This window comes from Drosophila tropicalis, unplaced genomic scaffold (genome assembly GCF_018151085.1).
Source record: "Drosophila tropicalis isolate 14030-0801.00 unplaced genomic scaffold, ASM1815108v1 contig_593, whole genome shotgun sequence".
Lineage (NCBI taxonomy): Eukaryota > Metazoa > Arthropoda > Insecta > Diptera > Drosophilidae > Drosophila > Drosophila tropicalis.
In genome coordinates, this window is record NW_027173070.1 from 8938416 (window position 1) to 8961209 (window position 22794).

General features: G+C 39.1%; 4 protein-coding genes across 19 annotated transcripts in view; 2 read left to right on the top strand and 2 right to left on the bottom strand.

Annotated features, from left to right (window-relative positions):
• Positions 1–406: 406 nt before the first annotated feature.
• On the bottom strand, positions 407–2802 carry Ance-5. Its single transcript, XM_068290131.1, has 4 exons — positions 1647–2802; positions 1016–1582; positions 633–946; positions 407–569 (listed from the first exon to the last, which is right to left on the bottom strand). The coding sequence occupies exons 1-4, from the start codon at positions 2651–2653 to the stop codon at positions 553–555; spliced, it is 1905 nt and encodes a 634-aa protein (XP_068146232.1). The 5' UTR covers positions 2654–2802; the 3' UTR covers positions 407–552.
• A 1572-nt stretch (positions 2803–4374) lies between these two features.
• NaCP60E (Na channel protein 60E) overlaps positions 4375–22794 on the top strand; it is a 39835-nt gene continuing 21415 nt past the window's right edge. For 10 of the 16 annotated variants that reach the window (XM_068290658.1, XM_068290659.1, XM_068290648.1 and 7 more), the window contains exons 1-4: positions 4375–4424; positions 5063–5674; positions 7520–8140; positions 19442–19650. In XM_068290658.1, coding sequence (XP_068146759.1) covers positions 8104–8140; positions 19442–19650 — 246 coding nt within the window. In that variant the 5' untranslated portion in view covers positions 4375–4424; positions 5063–5674; positions 7520–8103. Of the gene's footprint in view, positions 4425–4894; positions 4938–5062; positions 5675–7519; positions 8141–19441; positions 19651–22794 lie in introns of those variants that run through there. The other 6 variants (XM_068290649.1, XM_068290654.1, XM_068290652.1 and 3 more) reach the window with 6 other exon arrangements.
• On the top strand, positions 15651–17865 carry LOC137576804 (uncharacterized). The gene is made up of 2 exons (XM_068290112.1): positions 15651–16457; positions 16531–17865. The coding sequence occupies exons 1-2, from the start codon at positions 16440–16442 to the stop codon at positions 17542–17544; spliced, it is 1032 nt and encodes a 343-aa protein (XP_068146213.1). The 5' UTR covers positions 15651–16439; the 3' UTR covers positions 17545–17865.
• Tpc2 (Thiamine pyrophosphate carrier protein 2) lies at positions 17670–18871 on the bottom strand. The gene has a single exon (XM_068290113.1). The coding sequence runs from the start codon at positions 18743–18745 to the stop codon at positions 17750–17752; it is 996 nt and encodes a 331-aa protein (XP_068146214.1). The 5' UTR covers positions 18746–18871; the 3' UTR covers positions 17670–17749.

Here is a 22794-nt window from a genome sequence, read left to right on the forward strand (position 1 = left end):
TTTTTAATGTTCTGGCTATCAATGAAAAGTTCCCCCACTTCGCAAAATACATTTATGGGAATATCTTTAATCAATCAATATCTTTAATCAATAACTAAAGTTGTTGGAAAATATCTGAGGTATCGGATTGTATAATCCCGCGTTGCAAAGAATGTTACAAAGAATGAAACATATTGGACTTTTTAGGATATATTATTGTGTCTAAGGTACTTCTATAAAAGGAATACAATTTTCAATTAAATATTGCCCAATTCTGATTCATTTTTTACAACTAATCTCATAAGTTCACATTGTATAGTAGGAACGAAAGAACTAGGTATATTATTTCAATCTTACGAACCTATTTCTTCTTTCTACTTTAAAATTATCTCTAGACTGACCATTCAAAATATTAACTTTAAGAACATTTCACTTTAAGCCAATATATTTATTAAAACAAGTTATTATACATATGCAAAACTTATCTCATTTGGTTGAGTTTTGTTACAGCTTTTTTTCTAAAAGATGTGTGGATATGTTTTATGTAAATCAAAAGTAATAGAAGCTTTAATTTTATTCCTTGGGACAAACTGCAATGAAAATAAAAGCATGAAAAATGTTTAGTCAAACAATGTCCTTCATTATGTACTCACAATCTTCGGCATCCCAGCCAGGCTCGATGTCCAATTGTTTATTACGCTCTTTGAGCCAGGTAAAGAGAGGGGCAAAGTATTCTAATACGCCGCGTCCACTCAGTTTCCGTTCGCCTGTGGCTATTTCCATTATGTCACGCCAATGTTTTGTGGAGCCCAATTCCATCATGTCCTTTATCATTTTACCAGCCGCCTTGCTCTCATAGAAATCACAATTGTGTAGAGGAAATTTGGGATCTCCTGGCTTATATTGTCCACTGGCCAGACAGAATGAACGATAGAACTGAAAACCAAGTATTTCCGCTAAAAATTTTCTGCAAGTAAAAGAGGAGGAAATTTAAGCAATTCACACAGAAACCAAAGAAACAAACATTCTAACTAACTTGGTATTCGATGTTTCGGGATTGAGACCACGATAGAATTTGAAATCTGGATCAAAATCTTTGGCATTACGCCACAGTGGGGCCTGGACGCCGGCATATTTATCTTGAAGATTCCAGTAGGCACAATTGTAGTCCTTGACAACGATGCGTCCGTCCATGACATCAACGAGGAATTTGTCATTGATAAAGTACTGAGGAACAGCTAGAAGAGTGTGGACACCCATGCGGAAGAGACGATTCAGAGACTGCTCTTCGGTAAGACTTTCGTTGAGCAGAATATGCAGACGATGCAAATGTCTTGGTGTGCCCGAGGCAAGAACAGCTGTTTCAGCCAAAGCACTGCCAAATCCTGGACAAGGTTCCGAGTCCAGACCAAATGGCAGATTTCGCTTATAAAGATTATATTGCAATTCGCACATAACTCCATGGACTTGCATCATCTTCTTGTAATCCAATTTCGGGCAATATCTCAAGGCAACATCAGGTGGGAAATAGTAAACTTGTGGCTTACAATCAGGACCGCCCTCATCGTCGTTCATGCGTCGAGCATAGCGATCATAAAAGCCGCTGGAAAAGTGCAAGGAAAAATTAGAAATAAACCAGTGGATTGTAGAGATTCAAAGTGACCTACTCGGACATATGATTGAGACCTAAAGATTCGAAGAACTCAGTCGCCTTCTTATTGATTTTCACTGGAGTCACAAGAACCTCTTCAAGTCGTCTCACCACCGATGGCAATTGGTGCTCTTTGCTCGGATGTGGTGTCTGGAAAAATTGATGGGAATACCAATCCTGTGATAAGATTTGATCCATTATTGGCGCCGATATGGCACCGTCATTTTTCATATCCGCCTTGGGATAGGCACGCTGCACTTCGTGTCGCAAATAGCCATGAATTTCCCTATACAGGGGCATTATCTCCCACACCACTGCCTCCAGTTCGGCCTGGAAGTTCTCTGTGTCGTAGTACAAATACCAAGTACGAGATGGTGTAACGTGCCCATTATAAGCGGCTGCGATACGCAGCAATCGCACATAGTCTATGAACGTGTTCTTGGCCGTTATTTTGTCATTGATTGCCCGACGCCAGTTAACCCAGTTCTCCAACAAATCCTTATAGTTTTTCGTTCTCATATTCATGTTCATGATCTGCGGATACATGGCCAAGGGCTTACGAGCCGAGCAATCTTCTCCTGGACAAACCAAAGGCCCGTTTACAAAATTGTGCATAGTTCTTAGCAAATCCTTGGCCTGTTCGTAATCAGTGGGACGTAGTCCTTGCAGTTGCAACTTGGACAAACGTTGGACCCTGCGACGCATTAGAGGATCTGAAAGTTGCTCCACAGGCACCACACTGAGATTGGCGGCCACCTCATAGAGCAATCGATAGGTTTCCATTTCCACCTCCAATTTACTGGGTGCCTGGCCACCCAGCGGGGATTTACCCTTTAATGTTAGTTGAAGAAAAATCCGTCGTTTCATATCGTAAATTGAACTTATACGTTGCGTGGCTCGATCTAAAATCCGTTTGGTTTTCGCTTCATAGCTTATCGAATGATTTCCAGCGGTGGCGGCATTGGAAGTATTAGCCAAACCCAATAGAATTGGCAGCAAAAGAAGCCAACCCTGTAACCACATTGTGACCTCGGCTTAACTTCCGTTCAAGGTTTGATTACTCCCACTGGGTCACGATCTTATCGCTGACTATTTATTACGTTTTTATTTCTATACTAAAATTCTTTTTCATCCGCTTGTTCTGAATGTTACAGAATCTCAAACCAAACTGAGCAATTGAAAGGCAAATGAGTGAAATATTAAGCCTATCGGGCAGCTTCTTATCGGCGTATTAAAAGAGAGGGTGATTCATAAGTGTGGCGGGAGAGAGGACGTCTGGAACGAGCCCCTCGAAGTGAACTGATTTGTTTATTTCTCATAAAACTGTATATATGTACATTTTGGGCAAAAATTGTGAAAAAAACGTACAGACGACTGTAGATTAGACTTTTACTTGATTTAATTTAATCGTATGTCTTTTAGTTTTTGTATTAGACCAAGGATTTCAAAATGAATAATAAAGATCGGAATTATATAGTTAGGTTGTTTTTATATTATTTTGGCCATTATTATGCTTATAGTTTATGAACAGGAAAAATATTTCTATCTTACGATGTATTAATGAATTTACCAAAATCAAAACTCAAAATTTAAAATTATTTCTCCATCAAATGACATTGGATCCATTTTAGAAGTCTAACTTATATTAAGGGTAAAAAAGTAAAACCCAAGCTAAGTACATGCAAATGTATTATGGATAGATATTTTATTAGGAGGTTCAACTACTTAAATTGTTTTTAAGTCCTCTTTAAACGTAACTACGATGTTCCTTTAATGGTTTATAGTCTGTTCTTTTCACGAACAAACGAATAGAAATCAAAACAAGTTTTGTTTATAACTGGAAATTCAAATGACTTAAATTAGTTTTCCTTTTGTAATAACTTATCATCTTTCTAACTATTAACTATTAACTATTTTTTAGAATGTATGTACATACATGTCAATCTTCTATCAAGTCTTACAATAAGACATACAATTAGAAAACGATTTCATTCGCATAGACAGAAAATATTAAGCATACGCCATGGTGGCTTGCTAATAGAATTGAGCAAGAAAGAAAAAGAATGAACTAAAAATTGTTAAGCTATTTAAAACTTATTCTCTACTATTTGGTTTTCTGAAAACTTTTGAAATGTCTTTGCATTTACTTACAAAATATCACGCATACGTCATGATGGTCAATTACGTATACGCCACATATACGCGTATGTAGCGAAATGCAGCCAATTGAGACAGATGAGCAGCTCGGCAGCATCCATTTGCCTTTGTTAGCCAGTGGCCCATATTCAAGCTTAATCATTTTGGCATTTCTTTCTCATGTATGTATGTGTGTGTGTGTTTTTTATTGTTGTTGTTTTATATCTTTCTTCATGCTACAAAGAATAGAAGGTAGCCCGCGGTGCAGCAGCAGCAGCAGTAACACTAGTAAAAGTGACGAACAAATAAAGGGACATTTGCCATGCCCATTGTTCCGAGTGTGTGTGTGCGTGTGTGTGTGTGGGGGACGACAGTTGGGCATTTGTTTATGCCGGCAGGCCATCCAATAAGGGGCACCAACTTGGCACACTTCGGCATTTTCATTTGACATTTTGGTCAAAACACACACAGAGAGCAGCACGCACGTTGCTGCTGCTGCTGCCACAATTCGGCTTCGTCCTTTAAATAGGGGGAATTTTGTATGTGGCGCGCGCTCTGCAGATTACGTCAAACGGAAAGGAAAACCCGTTTGCTCAGTCGCCAGTCAACGACGAACCTTAGAACCGAACAGTCGACATGACCAGGACGCGCGTCCCTAGTATGTGATTAACAAAAAAAAAAAAAAAAAAATTACAAGAAAGAAAAACTACTAAAAAAAGAAGAGAAAAATATTTAAAAAGCGCACACATACACATACAGAAAGACAGCAATACACACACACACACACACTCAGAGAGACTGACACACGCAGAGATAGAGGCAGGGACACAGTGAAAGAATTCTTCAGCGCCCAAAAATAGAGTGAAATGTGCTGCAATGTGGCGCTGACGCTGACGCTGACTGACTGTAGGGCGACGACGTCAGGATAAAGCGGAAACTAACCTACATTTTCGCGCTCTTTCACACACACTCACACACACACAGATACGCATAAACGAGAACCCACACTCTCTTTCCTGCTCTCTCTCTCTCCGTCTCTTTCACTCGCACTCTCCTGACTCTTTTCGGTTAGCGAAAGAAATCAACAGTAAATTGTAATAACACTTCGCAGTCTGCAGTGGCACGCTGAAGGTGTGCGCGTGTGTGTGTGCGTGTATGTGTGTCAAACAATGTGCGTGCCTGAAGTAAACTTTTTCCTACATTCCTTTTCCATTTCTTTTTCAACGTGTTCTTTTTTCTTCTTGTTTCTTATTTGTTTGTTGTTTTTTTTTATTTTTCTTTCCTTCATACACAAAGTAGTTGTAGTTGTAGTTGCAGGGGCAGGACGCACTTTCAGCCTTGTTGCATAGTTGCTGCGACAACAACAATTCAATAGAAATGTAATTAATCTAAAACCAAACAAAACAACAACAACAACAAGAAAAAGAAAATTAAGTGAACGCAAGTGAAATATAATTAAAAAAAGAAGAAAAAGAAAAAAGATGCACAACAAAATATGTGGCTAAGGGCCGTAAAGGCTTCCAGTGTTGTAAAAGTCTAAAATAAAGTGAAGTGCAAATGAGTGTATAGTATATGTACCCACAGTGTGCATATATGAGTATATAAGTATATGTACATATATGTATAAGTGTCTGTCTGTCTGTGTGAGTGTGTGTGTGTATTAAAAATAGAATTAGTAAGAAGTGCATAGATACATACCTACCACATGTATCTCTACTTGCATCTACAAGCACCGATTACATAAACCAACAGCAGCAGCAGCCGCAGCAGTAGCAACGAGTGCAGCAGCAGCAGCAACATCCACGCACTGCACAACAACCATTAAAACCCAGAGTCAACAACAATTAGCAAATGCTTAAACTTAACAAAACCAAATAAAACAAACAACAACAGCAGCAAAAAAAAAAGGTAAATCGAAGCACTAACCTTCATATATACAAACAAACATGCATGTGTATGTGTGTGTGTGTGTAAGTTGGGTGAAAGTTTACATGCGTGTGTGTGTGTGTGTGTGTGTGCAGGCCACAACAACCACAATACATGTGAAAGCGGTTTGCTTTAGTTTTGGTTTGCGTTGCGGGTTCGCGCTGCTGGCCCATAAATTAGCTCTTGATGTGCACTTAACTAGGCAACATTTTTCCACTTGTCGTGCCAAAAAACAAAAAAGTGTAGCACAACTTTTAGGGGCAAACGCAAAATACGAAAAAGTTTTATTTTACTTTAAAATCCAATTCCAACTCACCTACTACTATATAGTACTTACTCCACCGCGATTTCTGGCCTTTTTGCCTGGCTGCCTGCCTACTTGCCTGATGGTCACGCCCTACTGGGGCTCCCCGCACACATAAAATTGTGTGTTTTGTGTGTGTCTGTGTGTGTGTGTTAAAGGTGGGCAATGATATGAAGGAAAAAGGGGGCAGGTGAAGCCCGTTTTCTTATTGTTGTAATAAAAATATTTTGACGATTTGTGTGCTTAGCCCAGGGCAGGGCGCAAGCAAAGTAAATGAGTATCTGTATCGGGGGGGCCAGCTCCTTCCTACATCCTACATCATCTGAGATGCGACTCCTTGCCGTTGCTTCCTTCACCTTTAGCCTTAATGGCTACATCTCCTCTTTACATTCCCACATTCCCCATATACATACCTACAATATATATGTATACAGATGGAACATCACCGACAACATCACCTGCCTGCTGCCTGCCTGCGCCCTATTTGAGATTGAGATTGCGGCAGTGAAAGTGAGTTGAATTGGGTGGTGGGCTGATGGTGGGTGAGTGGGTAGGTTGGGTGGTTTGGCAGACAAACTTGATATTGAATATTTTATGGGCGCCTCTTCATCTAACGCTTTTCCATTTTCCATGCAGCGCCTGTGTTTCACTGTCTTTCTCTCACTGCGAAGCGAGAGACGTGTCAAGAAGTTTTTGCAACAGCAACAGCAACAAAAAAAAAGGAAAATAAATAACAACAACACAGGAAGCCAGCCTACAGGCCGCAAACAAAGCATCGAAGCTTGGCCTTATTTTCTACCCATCGACCTCCCCAATCCCCCACCAACCATCAAATCACCCCCCACTCCACCACCATTCACTATATCATCTGCTCTTTCTTCACCTACTCTAGTACTCATTCTTATTCTACTTCAGCTGCTGCTGCTGCTGCTTGTTCAACGCCCACGTCAAGCTCATTGCTTTTTGCTTTGTGTTGTTGTCCGCCATTTATCAATTCTTGTATCTTACTTTCTCTCTGTGTGTGTGTGTGTGATGCCATAATGTTAATTAACTTTATCTCTGTTAAGCTTTAAAGACTTAAAGCGTTGCTCATTTTCCGGCCTACTCATTCTACACCTAACCTAGACCTAGAGCTCTCTACCTCTCCCTCTCTCTCTCTTTCTGGCTTAGTCTTTATCTTTTCCGTTACATACACACATTATGTAGTTGTTGTTGTTGTTGCTCCTTTACCTCCTTTAATGCGCTTGTTTATATGAGTGTGTGTGTGTGTCTGTGTGAAAGCGTGTGAGAGCGTGGGTGTGTGGGGCAGAAGTTGAAGAAGAGGCAGCGAATGTCTTAAGCTTGTAAGGGATTAGCGTTTTGCCAATTACCGTTACATGACACGAGCAAGAAGAGCAAAAAAGAGCAATTGCCGGGCAATTGACTTACCCTTGACGCCTTCTTCTTCTTCTTCTGCTTCTGCTAAGTAGCAATTTAATGAGATTACATAACATTTTAAAATCTTCTTCTATTTTTCTTTCTAGCTCAGCAAAATGTAAATCCAGCTAATAATCATTCACACCAACAACAACAGAAAAGGAAATTACAATAAAGAAGAAAAAGGCAGAGCCAAATAGAAAACGAAAACGAAAAGCCTAAGCAATATGCCATTTGTATGGCAAAACTTATCTTTCATAGTCATAAGATTTGCATAGTCGCCTCTTCGCATAGTGTTTAGCACCATGAAAGAGGCAAACGTGATAAGCACAACAAATATAACAACAACAACAACAGCAATAACTAAAACTACAACAACAACAACAACAACAACCAAAAACAGGTTAACAAAGCGAACGTTGACAATATTAGAGACGCTAAACTTAGCCAATATTATCATTACAACAAAGCCGACGCTAACGTCGCCGCCTCTGCCAAGAGTCCTTTGAATCCGGAATCCCTTTGTATTGTGGCATCCCTCGAGAAAGACATCGAAACATGCAGCTGCGTTAAGGATTCGTTTAACCCCCACACAAAAAAAAAAAAAAAAAAGAAAAAATTAAAAAGAATAAAAAAAAGATTTAAATAATAACTAAATAATAATACAACAAAACGACGACAATCAGTCAAGATGAGTGATGATCAAACAGCGCTCAATGAAGAGAAAGGTGAGTGTATACCCCGCCTTTCTGTCTGTCTCTTTCTATCTATCCATATGTATGTAGTTTTCACTCTCTTGGGTAAAATGCTTGAAAGGTTGGGGAAGCGGGGTCCTACCTCATACACATCAAATCTGGCTAAAAATGAGAACAGGGGCAGCATAGCTGAATAGAGAACTGAGAGTGCTCCTCTGACACTTACAAGCGGCACTTGCACGCAAACCATACTAAAAAGGACTTTGTACAGTGGTTTTCGATGAAATGAAATTTACCATTTATTAGCCATGTAGGAATACCATTTTTATGGTTTTGCAAAAACCAACAAGTCTTTGGGGAGAATATAAGGAAATGTTGAATCTTTTTACCTTCTTTCGCCTTGATAGTGCTGTGAAAATGAAAGTGAGCCATTCACAAGGACTAGAACTATCAATACATATATGTACATAAATATTTGAGTAGTGACAACTCTAAACTGAAACATGATTTATTTGCTGTGTCTAACTTATGACTTTTCCATCATACATTATTCCAACATTAATGTTTCTTCTGTCTAGAAACAAGAAATATAAGACAGAAAGACTATTCAATAAAACAAATGTTTTAGAAATGGCTTCAAATTGATAATAAATGAATGTTTCATAAGATTTTTAAGCTAAAAGAAAGGGAAATTTGAAATGTGCGCCCTGATGTATGCAATATGAAGATGGAAACCAACTTCGCTAAATGCTTCTCATTCAAAAATTATTAGTATTAAATGAATTTATAGTTAAGTACAACTATTAATATGCTTTAAATGAAGAGATTAAGTTCTGCCGGATGGACATCCACTCGAGGTCAAAGATAGACCGTTTGTGGTCTATTGTGTTATGGATTTTATAGAAATTGAGAATTATTGTTAAGAAAAATACTTCTGGAGCTTCTTACTTTTTTTTTTTATTATTAAGTTACTTCCATGTAATTTATGGAAGGATTATTTGGCCTTCCCGAATCGGACGGGTTAACGCCACAGCGATAGAACTTCTTACTTAAATCTAACAAATTCCTCTATCCAGACTTCAAAAAATTAATGACTTTAGGGCTGATATTTGGCTTATGTATCATTAACCATTTAAGGGCCAATAGTACCGTCGATTGCGCATTGTTATTACGGGAAAACTTTCTGCAGTTCTTTATTCCACATTTCTCACGACTGACCATCTTAAACCTAACAAATCCAAAGAAGATTTTCTAAAATTTAATGTCTTTAGTGCTGATCTTTAAATTATGTATGAATCATTAAGCATTCATGAGTCAATATATGTTTAAGTTCATATATTACTTCAATTAAAAACTGTTGTTAATCAAACAATTCTAGTTAGTTGACAACGTTTATGTCCGATTTGTCAAAATAAACGATTAAAACTCTCAAATGGATTTCTCTATTCCTTTAACAGACTTTTTAATTAAAATTTACCTATCTCTACTTGACGATATTGATCTTTTTAACAGTTAAAATGTTAGATTATTGGTCATTAGCTGATGACATTGAATTGAAGATGTTATATTGAGCATTCTCTTATAAGAAATGTTATTACAGACAATAATAATGAAATTTAAAAGTTTTCCGACTAATTTTAGATTTTGCACGAATGACAAACTTTGCGTTGAGTTGATTTTTCTTTGCTGATTGTTGATGCTTTCCACTTCAGCTACATCAAAAGCTTGTTTTTGAGCTATTCAAGGGACAACAATCCACTGTGCCAAGTTTTTGGGCTTTTGTTGGCTGGTGGTTAGGAGGTTCGAGGTTCTTGTATGTGTGTGTGTGTGTGTTTGAGTCGATTATGGATGGAGTGAGTTCTCTAGTCCTGCTCTTTTTTTGGTCTGTGTTTGTGGTGCGTGTTTTGTGCTTGGCTTTATTGGCTTCTGCCCTCTGTGCTCATCAGCATAATTAAAGAGCATTGCTCACAGTGTGTATAAGTGTGTGTGGGTGGGTGTGTATGGTGTGTGGGTACTTTTTAACCTCTGACTCTTGCAGTCTGAGCCTCTTCCTGCCAGGGCCAATAAAAATGCGAATTCAAAAGACCAAGGACCCAGCTTAATGGCGCCTCCGAAGACCCTTTTTTTTTTTTGCCAAGGGCAATTTAAATAAATGATAAACAAATCGAAATCGAAATGGGGGAAATGGGGTAAAGCCTATACATATATGTACATACATATGTGTGTTCATAGTGTGGGCGAGACGTTGGAGAGAGAGTGGGAAATGAAAATCGGTCATTCCTTTATAGAAAAGTTTTACTTCAGACTGATGATGACTGGTCATAAGTTACGCAACGCCATACCAAATTCTCTTCAATTCCCAGAATTGCCATTGTATCAGGAGGTTGCAAAGGGAAAGAGTGGCCGGAGGATGTGGCGCTGAAAATAAAGGGTTAACACACAATGCAGTCAAACACACACACACCCACACACCCACTGAGGCACACAAAGGCTGATGATGGCTGATGGCGGGAAGGGATTACAGATATGAACGGAAACGGAAACTAATTAAATATGTAGAGAGCAATTTTTGCATCTCTTTTTCTTCTCCCTACTGTTTTTTTTTTTTTCTTTCTTTTTTTTTTTTTTTGTTTGTTTTTGTTCGACATTCTCGCTGCATTTTTAGTTTCATTTTACCTTCTGGCAAATTCTATCCTTGCAATCTCTCACTCCATCTCTATCTTTTATCCTCTTGCAATTTAATTTTAGAGCTCCTTTTAATTCAGGAAACTGCCGGCAATAGAAAGTGCAATTATGACAAAGCCCAAATAAAAACTGAATCCATATTCCAGTCACCATTGAACTTGTGCAAAGGTCTATCAAAGCAATGCAGCTGCAACATGCAGTTGCAACTGGTTTTTCAGTTTTTGTTGAATTTGTGTTTGTGTGCAATTTTGGCTCTTTGAGAATCATTTTGCTTCCGCATGAAGATGCAGCACCGAGCGGGTTTACTTATTATGCAATATGGGGAAGATGTGCGTCTTTGTTGCATTTACAATAATGTTAATGTGCGACCGCCAACCGGTTACCCAGAGTCATCATCATCATCATCATCCTCATCCTCTTTCGCTTTGGTGTGTTGTGTTGGCCCTGTGGCGCCTCTTGTAAACCCAAATACTTGTTATTTCACTGGGCCTCTCACCCAATCCCCCGTCTCTTGACTCTCTCCCCCCACTCTCCGCTAGTTAATGTAAGCTACAAACTTTTTTTGGTATCCCATTTGATTGGTAACAGCTTAAAGCGTTGGTGTTGTCTTTGGTTGCTTCTGCTTTTCATTTTTGATTTTGGATTTTTGATATATTCGATTATATGTATGTATGCACGGTAGGAAGTCAAGTTTTTTATGTAAGAAGTAACGGTATTTCATGACCAACCAACCGAGGCGAGGCTTGTCTTCGCTTTTGTTAACAATTCGAGTGAATTTAAATGTCTATTAATTGATTTGGCAACAGATGGAAATGTTAATCAACAAAAAACCAGATGTAGGCATGTTATTTATTTGTTGATTTGTTGTTTTGCCTTTTTTTTTGGTTTTTTTCTTTTGGCCCCGTTTCAAACGGTTTAATGAAAATTGCAGCAGCATCGGCCCACTCGCCCATCCATCGCCTCATAGTCGCTCAATGCTAATGAAAAGACTAGCTAATCATCAGCGAAAGCCCTAACAATGGACAACAATATACAGATAGATAGAGAAATAGAAAAATAGATACAAAGAGAGAGAAAAAGAGAGAGAAAGAAAGAGGGAGACTGTAAATAAAAGAGAAAGAGGAAAAGAGAGAGCGAGTGAAGCGAAAGATACAGATACAAAATGCACAGGCGCTGGCCATGACCTCTCCTACTCTGATGATGATGCTCTGATGTAAGCAATGTTGCTTCTGTCGCTGCCACTGTATGTATGTAGCTGCTGCTGCTGATGATGATGATGAGTGGCGAAAAAAATAAACCAAAAAATATCCATGGTACATTTGGTTTTTTCTTTGAATACCCCATAATAGGCATGCCGAGCAGAGCATATTATTGTCAATGAAATACAAAATTTAGTGGTTCAATTTCATATATTCGTGTTCGGTATCTAATGATAGTAGATTGAGGCATGTCCCTCTTTTAAAACGCAAAATTGGGATGCCTATTCAGCTTAACAATATCTATCAGTTCCCAAAATTTCATAAAAATCGGAACAAAACTAGCGGAGTTATACAGGAAAACTTAGTATGCAGGTCAAGTTGATGATTTGTTTCTCCCTCTTAATAAATAGACTCAAATTATAAAAATTGGGATGCCTAATAACATAAATAATATCTATCAGTTCCCAAAATTTCATAAAAATCCGAACAAAACTAGCCGAGTTATAAATAAAGAATCAGCCTGGGAAATGGCATGAAAATTAACTTAAAACTCTGAACCGTCTTTCTCACTTGCTGCTAGGTATACTAGGTTCGTTGTAGTTACTTACTTTCTTGGTTTTTTTCTTTTGGTTGTCTTTGCCAACATTGCAGCAAAGCATGACAAGATATATATATATGTATTTTCTGATGACCGCCTGCAAGGCAAGGCTTAACCCAATAATGGTCGCAAACACAGAAAAGCCGACTCTTGAGATATCATCCATCCAGCTATGATGGACGGGACAAATTTGACCTAACCCAATTGCAAGACCCTGAAAGATGATGAAATGGCCAGCAGCTTCCTAACTCCAATTGACCCAAGACCAAGCACTCAAAACTGAATTTGTGCAATAGCGGAAGAAGTTTCTTACCAAGAAAGTTTTTGATTAAGCAAGAAATGAAAGTGCATTAGACATGAATAAATCATTTAACTTTCCCGCAACTCTCTAACATAAAACCAGAAGAACTCTAAAACTAAGAAGAAACTAAACACACAGAGAGAGAGAGAGAAAAAAACCAAATACCAACATTTAACTAAATCCAATATTTATGCAACAGAATGAATCTTTAATAAAAATTCTCTGAAATGAACAGTCAACTTTCTTGCTCCAGACATTTTCCTAACAAAAAAAATAGTAATAAAAGAAATGGAGAAGAAAAAATATATGCTTGAGCAAGTATCAAGAAATTTTAATATGGTTATACATATGTATATAGTTTCATGTAGATGTGCTATATCAATATAATTTAATAAAATAAACTAATATGGGCAATTTTCTAACATTTTGTTTTGGTTTCCCATGAAAGTGAAACTATTTTTGCTATTTGTAAGACCTTTCCACAAGAGGGAGAAATATTTACCAAGACACAATAAATATGTATGTGCATACATAATTTAATAAAAGGTTCAAATACAAAATTAGATAAAGAACATATGTATGTCTACATATATAGGAATATGGTTTTGCCTATTCAGGCGTTGCATTTACATCCATAAGTATTTCTAATTCAATATTTATAGATTTGATACGGTTCTTAATTCATTCGATTTAGTTGTAAAGTGAATGAAGGATTTATGTAGTTCGACCACTATGTAAGGTCTTGTGTTTATTTAATTCATTTTGGTTTAGTTAAATATATTCATGCAGATATTGGTTTGAATATATTGAGTATATAGCTTAGAATGTATTGAATATATAGCTTTGAATATATTCATGCAACTCTCTATCTTATGTACATAAATAATCAAACTTTAATCAAGTAAACATTCAATTCATTAAATTGAATTTAGTTTCTTACTAAAACAGGGGAGCAAGTGAACAAAATAAGTGAGTTAAGTTTAAAAAACAAAACAAAATAAACAATTTTTGATCATAACATGAATTGCTCATGAGTGAGTGAACAAAAAGGAGTTATTCATTAAACTGAACATGTTCTCATCTAGTTGTTCTTTTTTGCTCACTTGCTATTTTTTGTAAATTTTTATGTGGTTAATTACATCAATTAGCAAAATACAAAATTTATTTTCAATTTCAAATTATAAGCCCCTTCAAATGAAGAATTAATAATAGGAGGTCAACAAAAGTAGAAATTTAGATATATAGTAAATAGTGTAAATCAACAAAGAATTTCCATGAAACTTTCAAGGATATTTTCTATGAAATTTGTTATGATTACTTAACTATTTATAGTTTATTATTAACCAAAAACTTTGCTTGGTAGTTTGCCGCCTGAGGTAAAAGGAAATAATTGTTTGTTTTTTGCTCCTCTTTTATAATAAATCTATTTTTAAAAATACTCGTTATTCAAAATTACATTTTTTGCACTCCTTGTGCCCTTTTGTTTTGGCAAGGACTAAGGCCTCACTCTTGCAAGGATTCGGTTACTAAACTTTTAAGATAAACTATAAAATAAATCACAGCGCCTAAGGGTAATGCACAAAAGGTGGTCTTCGGTATTGTAGGCTTCGCCAGCTTTTTTCGCTTCATTTAGTTGGCAATGTAATTCCCAACTAGTTTTAGCGTTGAAGACATGGTATGGCTATTGCAATTCTGGAGTTCTTTAGCAAAGTCTGCTGATGATAGAACTTGGTAGTTCTTGAAATAGCTATACAGACAACCTGCTCACCTTTTTGTGTGTTACCTTTGAAATAATCTTCTTTTGTAAGATTGACCTCGAGCCGGTTTAAATTCAATTTATAAAATAAATGTTTATTAACATTATACCTTATACTTTATTTATGTATTAGTAGTTGATTAACTCGATTACAATCGATTTGTGATACATTGAGTTAATATTGGCACTTAATTGAAATAGTTAATCAAAATATACAATAGATGAATTACAGAAAAAGTTTCAATTTGCTATTGTGTGGAATTCATATACATACATATGTATGTATGTGTGTATGTATCAGCTAACACACACATTCTGGATACTAATTACTTTTCTGAAATGAAACAAACTTCAAACAAAACTATATATACATATGTAGGTAACTGAATCAGCTGAACAGATGAAACTTTTCCACAGCATTTCTCCATTATCATTTTGTGAAAGAGAAATTTTATTATGTATTCGCAATTCAAGCTTACTTTACCTTCCATTCTCTTCGTTGCGCCCCCTTCATCCTCGTCTCTGGCCAGTGTAAAAAGTTCTTTCTTTTATAGAACTTTTGCAGTTTGGTTGTTCCAGTTGTCCACCGTTCCGGCCAATTTGGGTGGCAAATAAATTTTCCATAACCGGACAGTCATAAATAAATATTTAATGGCTTCGAAAAAATAACAATAACAAAAACAACATTAAGGGAGAAAAGAAAAAATACGACAACAAAATAATAAAAAATGACAAGGACAAAAAAAAAAACCCTTGGCCAATCGCACTCTCAATGTATTACATGCATATATTTGCCTGTGTGTGTGTTTGTGTGTGTGTAGGCATGCTTGAACCTGATGCAGACGGTCCACGTTATGCAAGTCCCCCCGCACAAAAAGGAATTGCCAATAGGAAGTTCATATCAAAGACTCTCGAACACTCATAAAACATCGCAAACAACAACAAACAGCAGCAGCAGCAGCAGCAAAAGTAACGAAAATAACTAACGGTTAATATACCAAACAAGCAGCTGGGCCAAACAACAGCATCAAGGCCCTGGGCCAGTGGAACTGGAACTGGTCAAGTTGCATATTAATTTGATTTTCGATTTACAAAATTTGAAGCTTACGTCAAAAAATGTAAAATACGAATTAAAAAAAAAAAAAAAAAAAATAGACACAACAAAAATAACAGGTACAAATACCTAATAAGCTTAGGGCAAATGACGAGAGATTTTCACTAGACACGATGAAAGTGGAGCACTGGACTGAAAGAGCGGAAGAGCGGAAGAGATCGCAAGCTAACAACGACGACGACTACGACGGCGACAAGGAGGGGGAAGTCAGAGCTAGAGTTTTGCCAAAAACAAAAAAAAGGGCGGTGAAAGGTCAACACTCTCTTGCGGCAGAGTGAGATGACAAGATGTGAGAAATGAAATGGAAAACGAAACGAAACAATGTGGCCTTCAATGGGTCGTGGTCGACGACGATGGTCGTGGTGTAAGGTAGCTTCGCCTCTGCATCTCTTCATCTCTTTGCATCGTCATCAGCGACGTCGTCGTCGCCGTTGTCTTCTCTCTTGCAAAGATTATCTCTGGCACTTGCCTCAACGACTGGCACAACGCTGGCTTCAGTTACATAATCTGTTTTTGGCCATTTGGTTTGGTATAAAAACAGCGTGCCAAGTCTTTGGGCAAATCATTTCCAGTCGAATCATATAGCCCAACACAGACGGGGCCCGACTGAACAGACACACACACACACTCACAGGGAGCGAGAGAAAGAAACGGATATTGAAAGGAATCCTTAAGCAGAATGGCAGCTCGTTTCATTGTAAGTTTTAAAGTGATGGAGACACACTAAGGGGGAAATTGGATCCTAATTGATTGCTTTTCATCACCTATAGATTGCCATGCTCTTGGTGGCCACTCCATTGGCCTTAAGCAAGCCCACCTTTGGTCGGGAACATGTTCATATTCGCATTCATTTGCCCGAAAGTGGAGGCGGCGGCGGCGGACACGATCACCATGAACATCATGATTTTGGCGGTTACAGTGCCGGAGGTGGTGGCGGCGGTGGTGTCCAAGCCTATGAGATTCATGATCATGGTCATGGCGGCGGCGGCGGCGGTGGCCATGGAGGCGGTGGTCATGTGAGCACTTACGCTGTGATCACTGAAAATCATGCAGGCGGCGGTGGCGGTGGCGGTGGACACTATGAAGGTGGTCACAGCTCCGGTGGATACAGCTCTGGTGGCTATAGCTCCGGCGGTTACAGTTCCGGTCATGATGATGCCAAGATTGCAGCCATTGCAGCGGCAGCTGGCTCTGGTTCCGATCATGGACATGGCGGAGGCGGTGGTGGTGGTGGTTACGGAGGCGGAGATCACGGTGTGGCCCATATTGCTGCCATTGCTGCGTCATCGTCTCACGGTGGTTACAGCGGTGGTGGAGGCGGAGGCTATAGCAGTGGAGGACATAGCCACGATGATGCTAATGTCGCCGCCATAGCAGCTGCTGCCGGTTCAAGCAGTGGTGGATACAGCAGCGGTGGTGGCTACAGCAGTGGCGGTGGATACAGCAGCGGAGGACATGGACACGATGAGGCTAATGTCGCTGCCATAGCAGCATCTGCCGGTTCGGGCAGTGGCGGTTACAGCGGTGGCTACAGCAGTGGTGGTTATAGTGGTGGCTCCAGCTACAGCAGTGGTGGATCCAGCTATAACAGCTACAGTGGAGGCTCCAGCTACAGCAGCGGCGGTGGCTATGGCGGTGGTCATGATGACTCTCAATATGCTGCCGTGGCTGCTGCTTCAAGCGGCTCACATGGAGGCGGTGGTGGTGGTGGTGATGCTGGTTACAGCTACTCAGCACCTGCTGCTGGCGGTTGGTCTGGTTCCAGCTCAAATGGCTGGGCTTAGATTTTACCACAAACAGCATTGGCCATCTAGTCTCTATGTGCTCCATTTCATTGTTGAATCCCCCCTCTTAAGTTATACCATCAAATCCATCCCATTTGCCTTGTTGAAACAAAAAGAAAAATAAATTTTAGTTTTATATAATAATTTAATCATTTCGTGAAACCGAGATCTTTTACGGGATATCCTGCTTGGCTCAAGGAATGCATTACTTTCCTCTCTTTTTCCCCGTCTTATTGCTTTCGGCACTTTCCCGCAAAGGCCGAATGAACCAACGGTTAAAATGATCATAGACAGTAAAATAAAATGCTGTTGTCAGACCAGATTTGAAGAGAGTGGGGGACATGCCCTTATAGAAGCCGCTAATGCCCTCAACTCGATATGTGGAGGCCACACACTGCACAAATGACGGGCATATGGGATTGCGGCCGAAGGATTTGCGTTCATCCTCGAAAACACTCAATTGTATACGCTTCTTGACCACATCCGCTGGATAGACTAAGACTTTGGCACCCACACCAGCCAGTGCACCATTCATAAACAAAATAAATCCAGGGATAGTGCGTTGTGGATTGGGCTTTTTGGTTATACGCTCGTGAGCCACTATGACCGTTTCATTAAGAAATTTGTAAATGAGAAAATTGGCTCCGACCAATGGGAAAACCTGAACCAATGTGAATGGCAAACCTCTTGTTAGGCCAAGTAATCCCTTTTTCTGTATTATCTTATACACGCCGCTAAAGATGTCAACCTTGCTGGAACGACTATGCGCATCGGATGCCACAATCATTGTCCGGATAATGTCAAATGGCTGTGAGGCGATTGTACCCAAACAACCAGCCAAGCCGCCACACATAAAGAACGTCAAGAGTGGACGATTGGAAAAGAATTCCGTTCGATTGGCCAATATTTTCAAACGCTCATACGACCAGAACTGGACAAAGGCATACGTAATGCTCATTACTTGGCCGGAATTGTGACCCCTCCAAACGCCACGCAATCCCTCCTCCTTATATATGGAACTTAAAGCCTGCAGCATGCCACGATATTTCGATGATTCGTGACTCCCTTTCACCGGCTCCACTTGCAATTGGAAACGTATTTTCAACACATCGAATGGCTGGCACACGAATCGTGTACAGGCTCCGGCCACACCCCCGCCCACTGCCTGGAGGACCTGAACTTTCGTCGAGTTCTCGGTCATCTGCGGTCTTTGGTCAAGGAAAACGAAAAAAAAAAAAAACCAAATACAAAAGAAAATAAACTAAAGTCAAAAACTTATAATTTAGAAAAAGTTTTAACTAAATAAATAAGTCTACATGCCGATTTGGCAACTAATTTTTCGAATTTAGAAATATAAGTTTATTTACATTATTTGTTTAACATTTAACAAATGCATTCCTTTTCACTAAGTGGGGGATTTACTTTTTTGGCCGCCCCGTAGCTATGAACTGATACTCCAACATAACGTATACGCAAGGTGGGACAGCCAAACTGCGAGGCCCATTCGCTCTTTTTAAAAAAAGGTACAATGAATTTGAAAATTGTCTGAAAGGTCGACAAAGATTCTTTCTTCTATTTAAAGTATAATTTCGGCTAACTTAAATATAAACTTTTTCAACTTTATATTGCAAAATCTTTAAAAATGCAGACATTATTTCGAAAGCTTTTTGGGTGAAGGAAGTAGGACAAACTCTTAATTGGACTTTTTTTACCATAACACATTAATTGGCTGGTTAAACCTTTATTTATAGCAAAAATCGCCCTTTACAGGCAAATCCCCTTCGTGTGTACCCCAAAAAAAAAAAAAAATTAAGTTGTGATTAATCTTTTACACTTTTTCTTCATTTTCTCCCTTTTTCTTCTCTCTGCTGCCTTTTTTGGCCTTCTTATATTGCAGTTGCCAAACATCAAGTCGTTGCCTACACGCAAAAGTCGCAGGTCAAGCACGAGAATCGCCACATACAGTTGGTGCGCGAATATGGCTTCCATCCGCGCACCAAGGCCTCTGTGGAGGATGGCGATGTTTTGCCCCGAAAATTCGAGCCCTTTCCGGAAGATATGTATGGCAAGCCGCTGGAGGAGATTGACACCTTCATATACGAGGAGGTAAGTGGAACGGCACTAATTAGAAAGAACCCAAAAAAGAAAAGTCAACTGCAATAACAATTGCAAGTGGCACAACGGGAAATGGAACGAGACGCCGCCATTTTGTATAGTAACTCTTGCTCTCGTTGTCCTTGTTGTTGCTGCTGTTGTTGTTGTTATTGCTGCTGCATTTCGCCATTGTGGCCAAATGTAAAAGAAATTGTTTCTGGGGCTTAAGAGGGGGTGAGGCCGGGCAAAACGAATGCACTTTTCAGAGCAAACATAAGCACACAAAGCTGCCAGGTTAATGGAAATGCCTAAAACAGCCCTCGATGGCAGCTAAAATAAAACGGAAATCAGCGCAAATGTGGCGCGGCAATTAAATTAGAGAAAAAAGTGAGAATAAATTTTTGTTTTTTTGTTGTTTTTGGAAGGCAAACCACAAAAGAAAGAAACAAACAAAAAACACTCACATTCACACACACACACACACACAGAAGAACACACAAACAGTGAGGTTAAGTAAAGTATAGCAGGTGCAGGGATAGGGAAGACCTTTTTGTGGATAGGAAGGGGGCTATATGGGTCACCAGGCTCAGGCTCGAGCTCAAACACACGGGCACGGGGCACAGGAACTGGCAAAGTTGACAACACGGTGTATTTACGTGACTCAAACAAAACTGGCCACCGCCGCCGCCTTCGCCTCTGCCTCCATCTCTCTCTCTCTCTCTCTCTCTCTCTCTCTCACACACACTCTTGGTGGGGTAGCCGCAGCAGCCCGGACAAATTATAGACGAACATGCAAGTGGTGGTAGCGGTGTACATACACTCAAGACTTGGCGGCGTTCCATGGCATGGCCAGAACAGTATAAAAATACACGTGTCGTGGTAAAATAATTTTAAATAACGGGACTGCCAGCCTGCCTGCCTCCCTCTGTGTGTGTGTGTTTGTGGATGTTATGGTGTGTGGCACGGTAAAAGGAGCTGGTCAGGGGGGCCAGGGGGTGGGGCTTAAATAAACATGCATGTAGCCACAGGATAAAGCCTCAGGCATTCAGATATGCAAATGACAAGAACAAGTCACTGTGACTGAGAACTGTCGAGTCCATTAGCTAGCAAATATTTTATATTTTAAGCTTTCTATTTTTACCTTTAAAACAAAACAAAGGTGGACAAATCATTGCACAGGATAGCGCACAAATGTGTAATCAACTTAAACAAAAATGTCATAATAATTGCAAATGTCGTCCTTATGCCAATCATTTAACATTTACAGTCAGATAACGTTGAATTAAAAGCAGTTAAGATTTAACTTTAATATTTGTACACTTAAAAACATTGTGTTTTATATTTTAATGACATAATGTCAAAAAAGAGTTATATTTTACTGATTTCTTACCCATATGTAGGCATTTTACTTAACTACTTTAGTTGGTTATCTGGCACTTTAATTTATAAATTTGTATCTTTAGCTTAAAACAAGTAAACTTCAATCGCTTATATAATTTTGAAGTTAAATAACTTATTTTATCACTTTAATCACTTCAATAATTTTTAGTTATTTTACTTTAAAATTGTCTAATCGCTTGGCCAATTTTTAAAGTCCTTACTTAAACAGTAGTTAAACTGCTCATCAAACTCATCTTTTTATAATAATAAATTAAAACTCTGTTAGTTAACTTGTTTTAATTAATCAATTAGTACACATAAACATACTATATATACTTTCTCTTTCATTCAGTTTACTTTAATTGCAACTTTTTAGTGTTTACGCTAAAGCTTAGTCAAAGTTATTAGAAGATTGATGATGTTGAGGTCTAAACTCATCCATATACTTATGTACTATATCTAATATAGTTTGCCTTCAACTTAAATTGATCAATTACTTTATTTAATTTGTCCTAAATGAACTATGTGAAAAGTTTCTTTGCTAAAGTTTCAGCAATTTCAATTTCAACTAACGGAAACCCATCGCACTCTTGTTAGTGCAGGATAAATAAATGTCCCCTGCCTTACTTAGTCACTGAATATAATTGCTTGCTCATCTCTATATCCTGCCCGATAACGATAGCCAAACGACCGAGCAGATTGTAAGCGGCAAAGCAAAAACTAAAAGTTTTCTAATGCAAATGCATGGCGGAAAATCCGAAGCAAAGTGCTTAATTGCATTTAATAGAACGCTTGAAAACAGCTTGTTGTTTGGTTGGTTGTTCATGGAGCGGGGTGGGTGGAACACGGCACGGGGAAAGCCGGCAAACAAATACATGGGATAACAACAAGGACACTTTCAGTCTGTTTCTGTTGTGTACGATGATGATAATGATAATGATGATGATGATGAGAGACAGACGCCGCATGTTTGCCCAAACAGAAAACCACCCAAGACAAGACCACAGACCCAGCAAAGCAGCACCCGCACCCAGAGATGAGGCTGAGATCTAAACCGAGAACACAACTTTTCATTTTATGCACTTAAAAGTACACACGTACACATGCTTCCTCCACCTGTAGCCCCCCAACCGCCTCCTTCTTCAATCTTGTGTGTCTTGTTCCAGACAACAAAAAGGAACTAACTGCCTGCCAGTGGCATTTGCCGGTGGTCGACGCCACCCCCCACCCAGCACTCAATCTTCCGTCTCCCATACCCATCCATCCATCCAACCAACAAACTCAAACCAAAATCGTAATTTCTGCTTGTTACATTAAAATTTCTGCTTACTCGGCTGAACGAGACGTTTATGTGTGTATTACAGTGACAAACGACCTTCAGGCGAAGGGGTGTGCGAGTGGTTAGAGTGCCCAAAGGGGAGAGGAAAGAAGGGCGGGCACATCTGCATATATAATTGAAGAAGAAATCAAGGCGCTAATGAACAAACGCTTTCTGACTGACTGACTTGACTTGACTGTGTGTTGCTGGCTTCAACATTTTTTTCCTCTGGGGTGCCACCAACCAGCAAATCGATATTTCCGAAGGGAACCCACCAAAAGCACAAAAACCTGACGAGAACGAGAAGCGCACGACACGCGGGCCCAGAATAGTATTCCCCTTACATCGGTGTTTCTCCCTCCTTAACAGGAGGAGAAACTGCTGCTCTAGTGTAGTCAGATTCCTATGTGATTTGAATAATTGTATTAGCCGATTAAGGCCAAGAATTTATTGCCTTG

What these genes read in the sequence shown, in the direction of transcription:
- Tpc2 (XM_068290113.1), bottom strand. Translation starts at nt 18,745, where the DNA reads ATGACCGAGAACTCGACGAAAGTTCAGGTCCTCCAGGCAGTGGGCGGG.
- Ance-5 (XM_068290131.1), bottom strand. Translation starts at nt 2,653, where the DNA reads ATGTGGTTACAGGGTTGGCTTCTTTTGCTGCCAATTCTATTGGGTTTG. An exon ending in GGTCTCAATCATATGTCCGA is followed by an intron (nt 1,583 to 1,646) that starts GTAGGTCACTTT and finishes GCACTTTTCCAG; the next exon opens with CGGCTTTTATGATCGCTATG. An exon ending in CCCGAAACATCGAATACCAA is followed by an intron (nt 947 to 1,015) that starts GTTAGTTAGAAT and finishes TTTTACTTGCAG; the next exon opens with AAAATTTTTAGCGGAAATAC.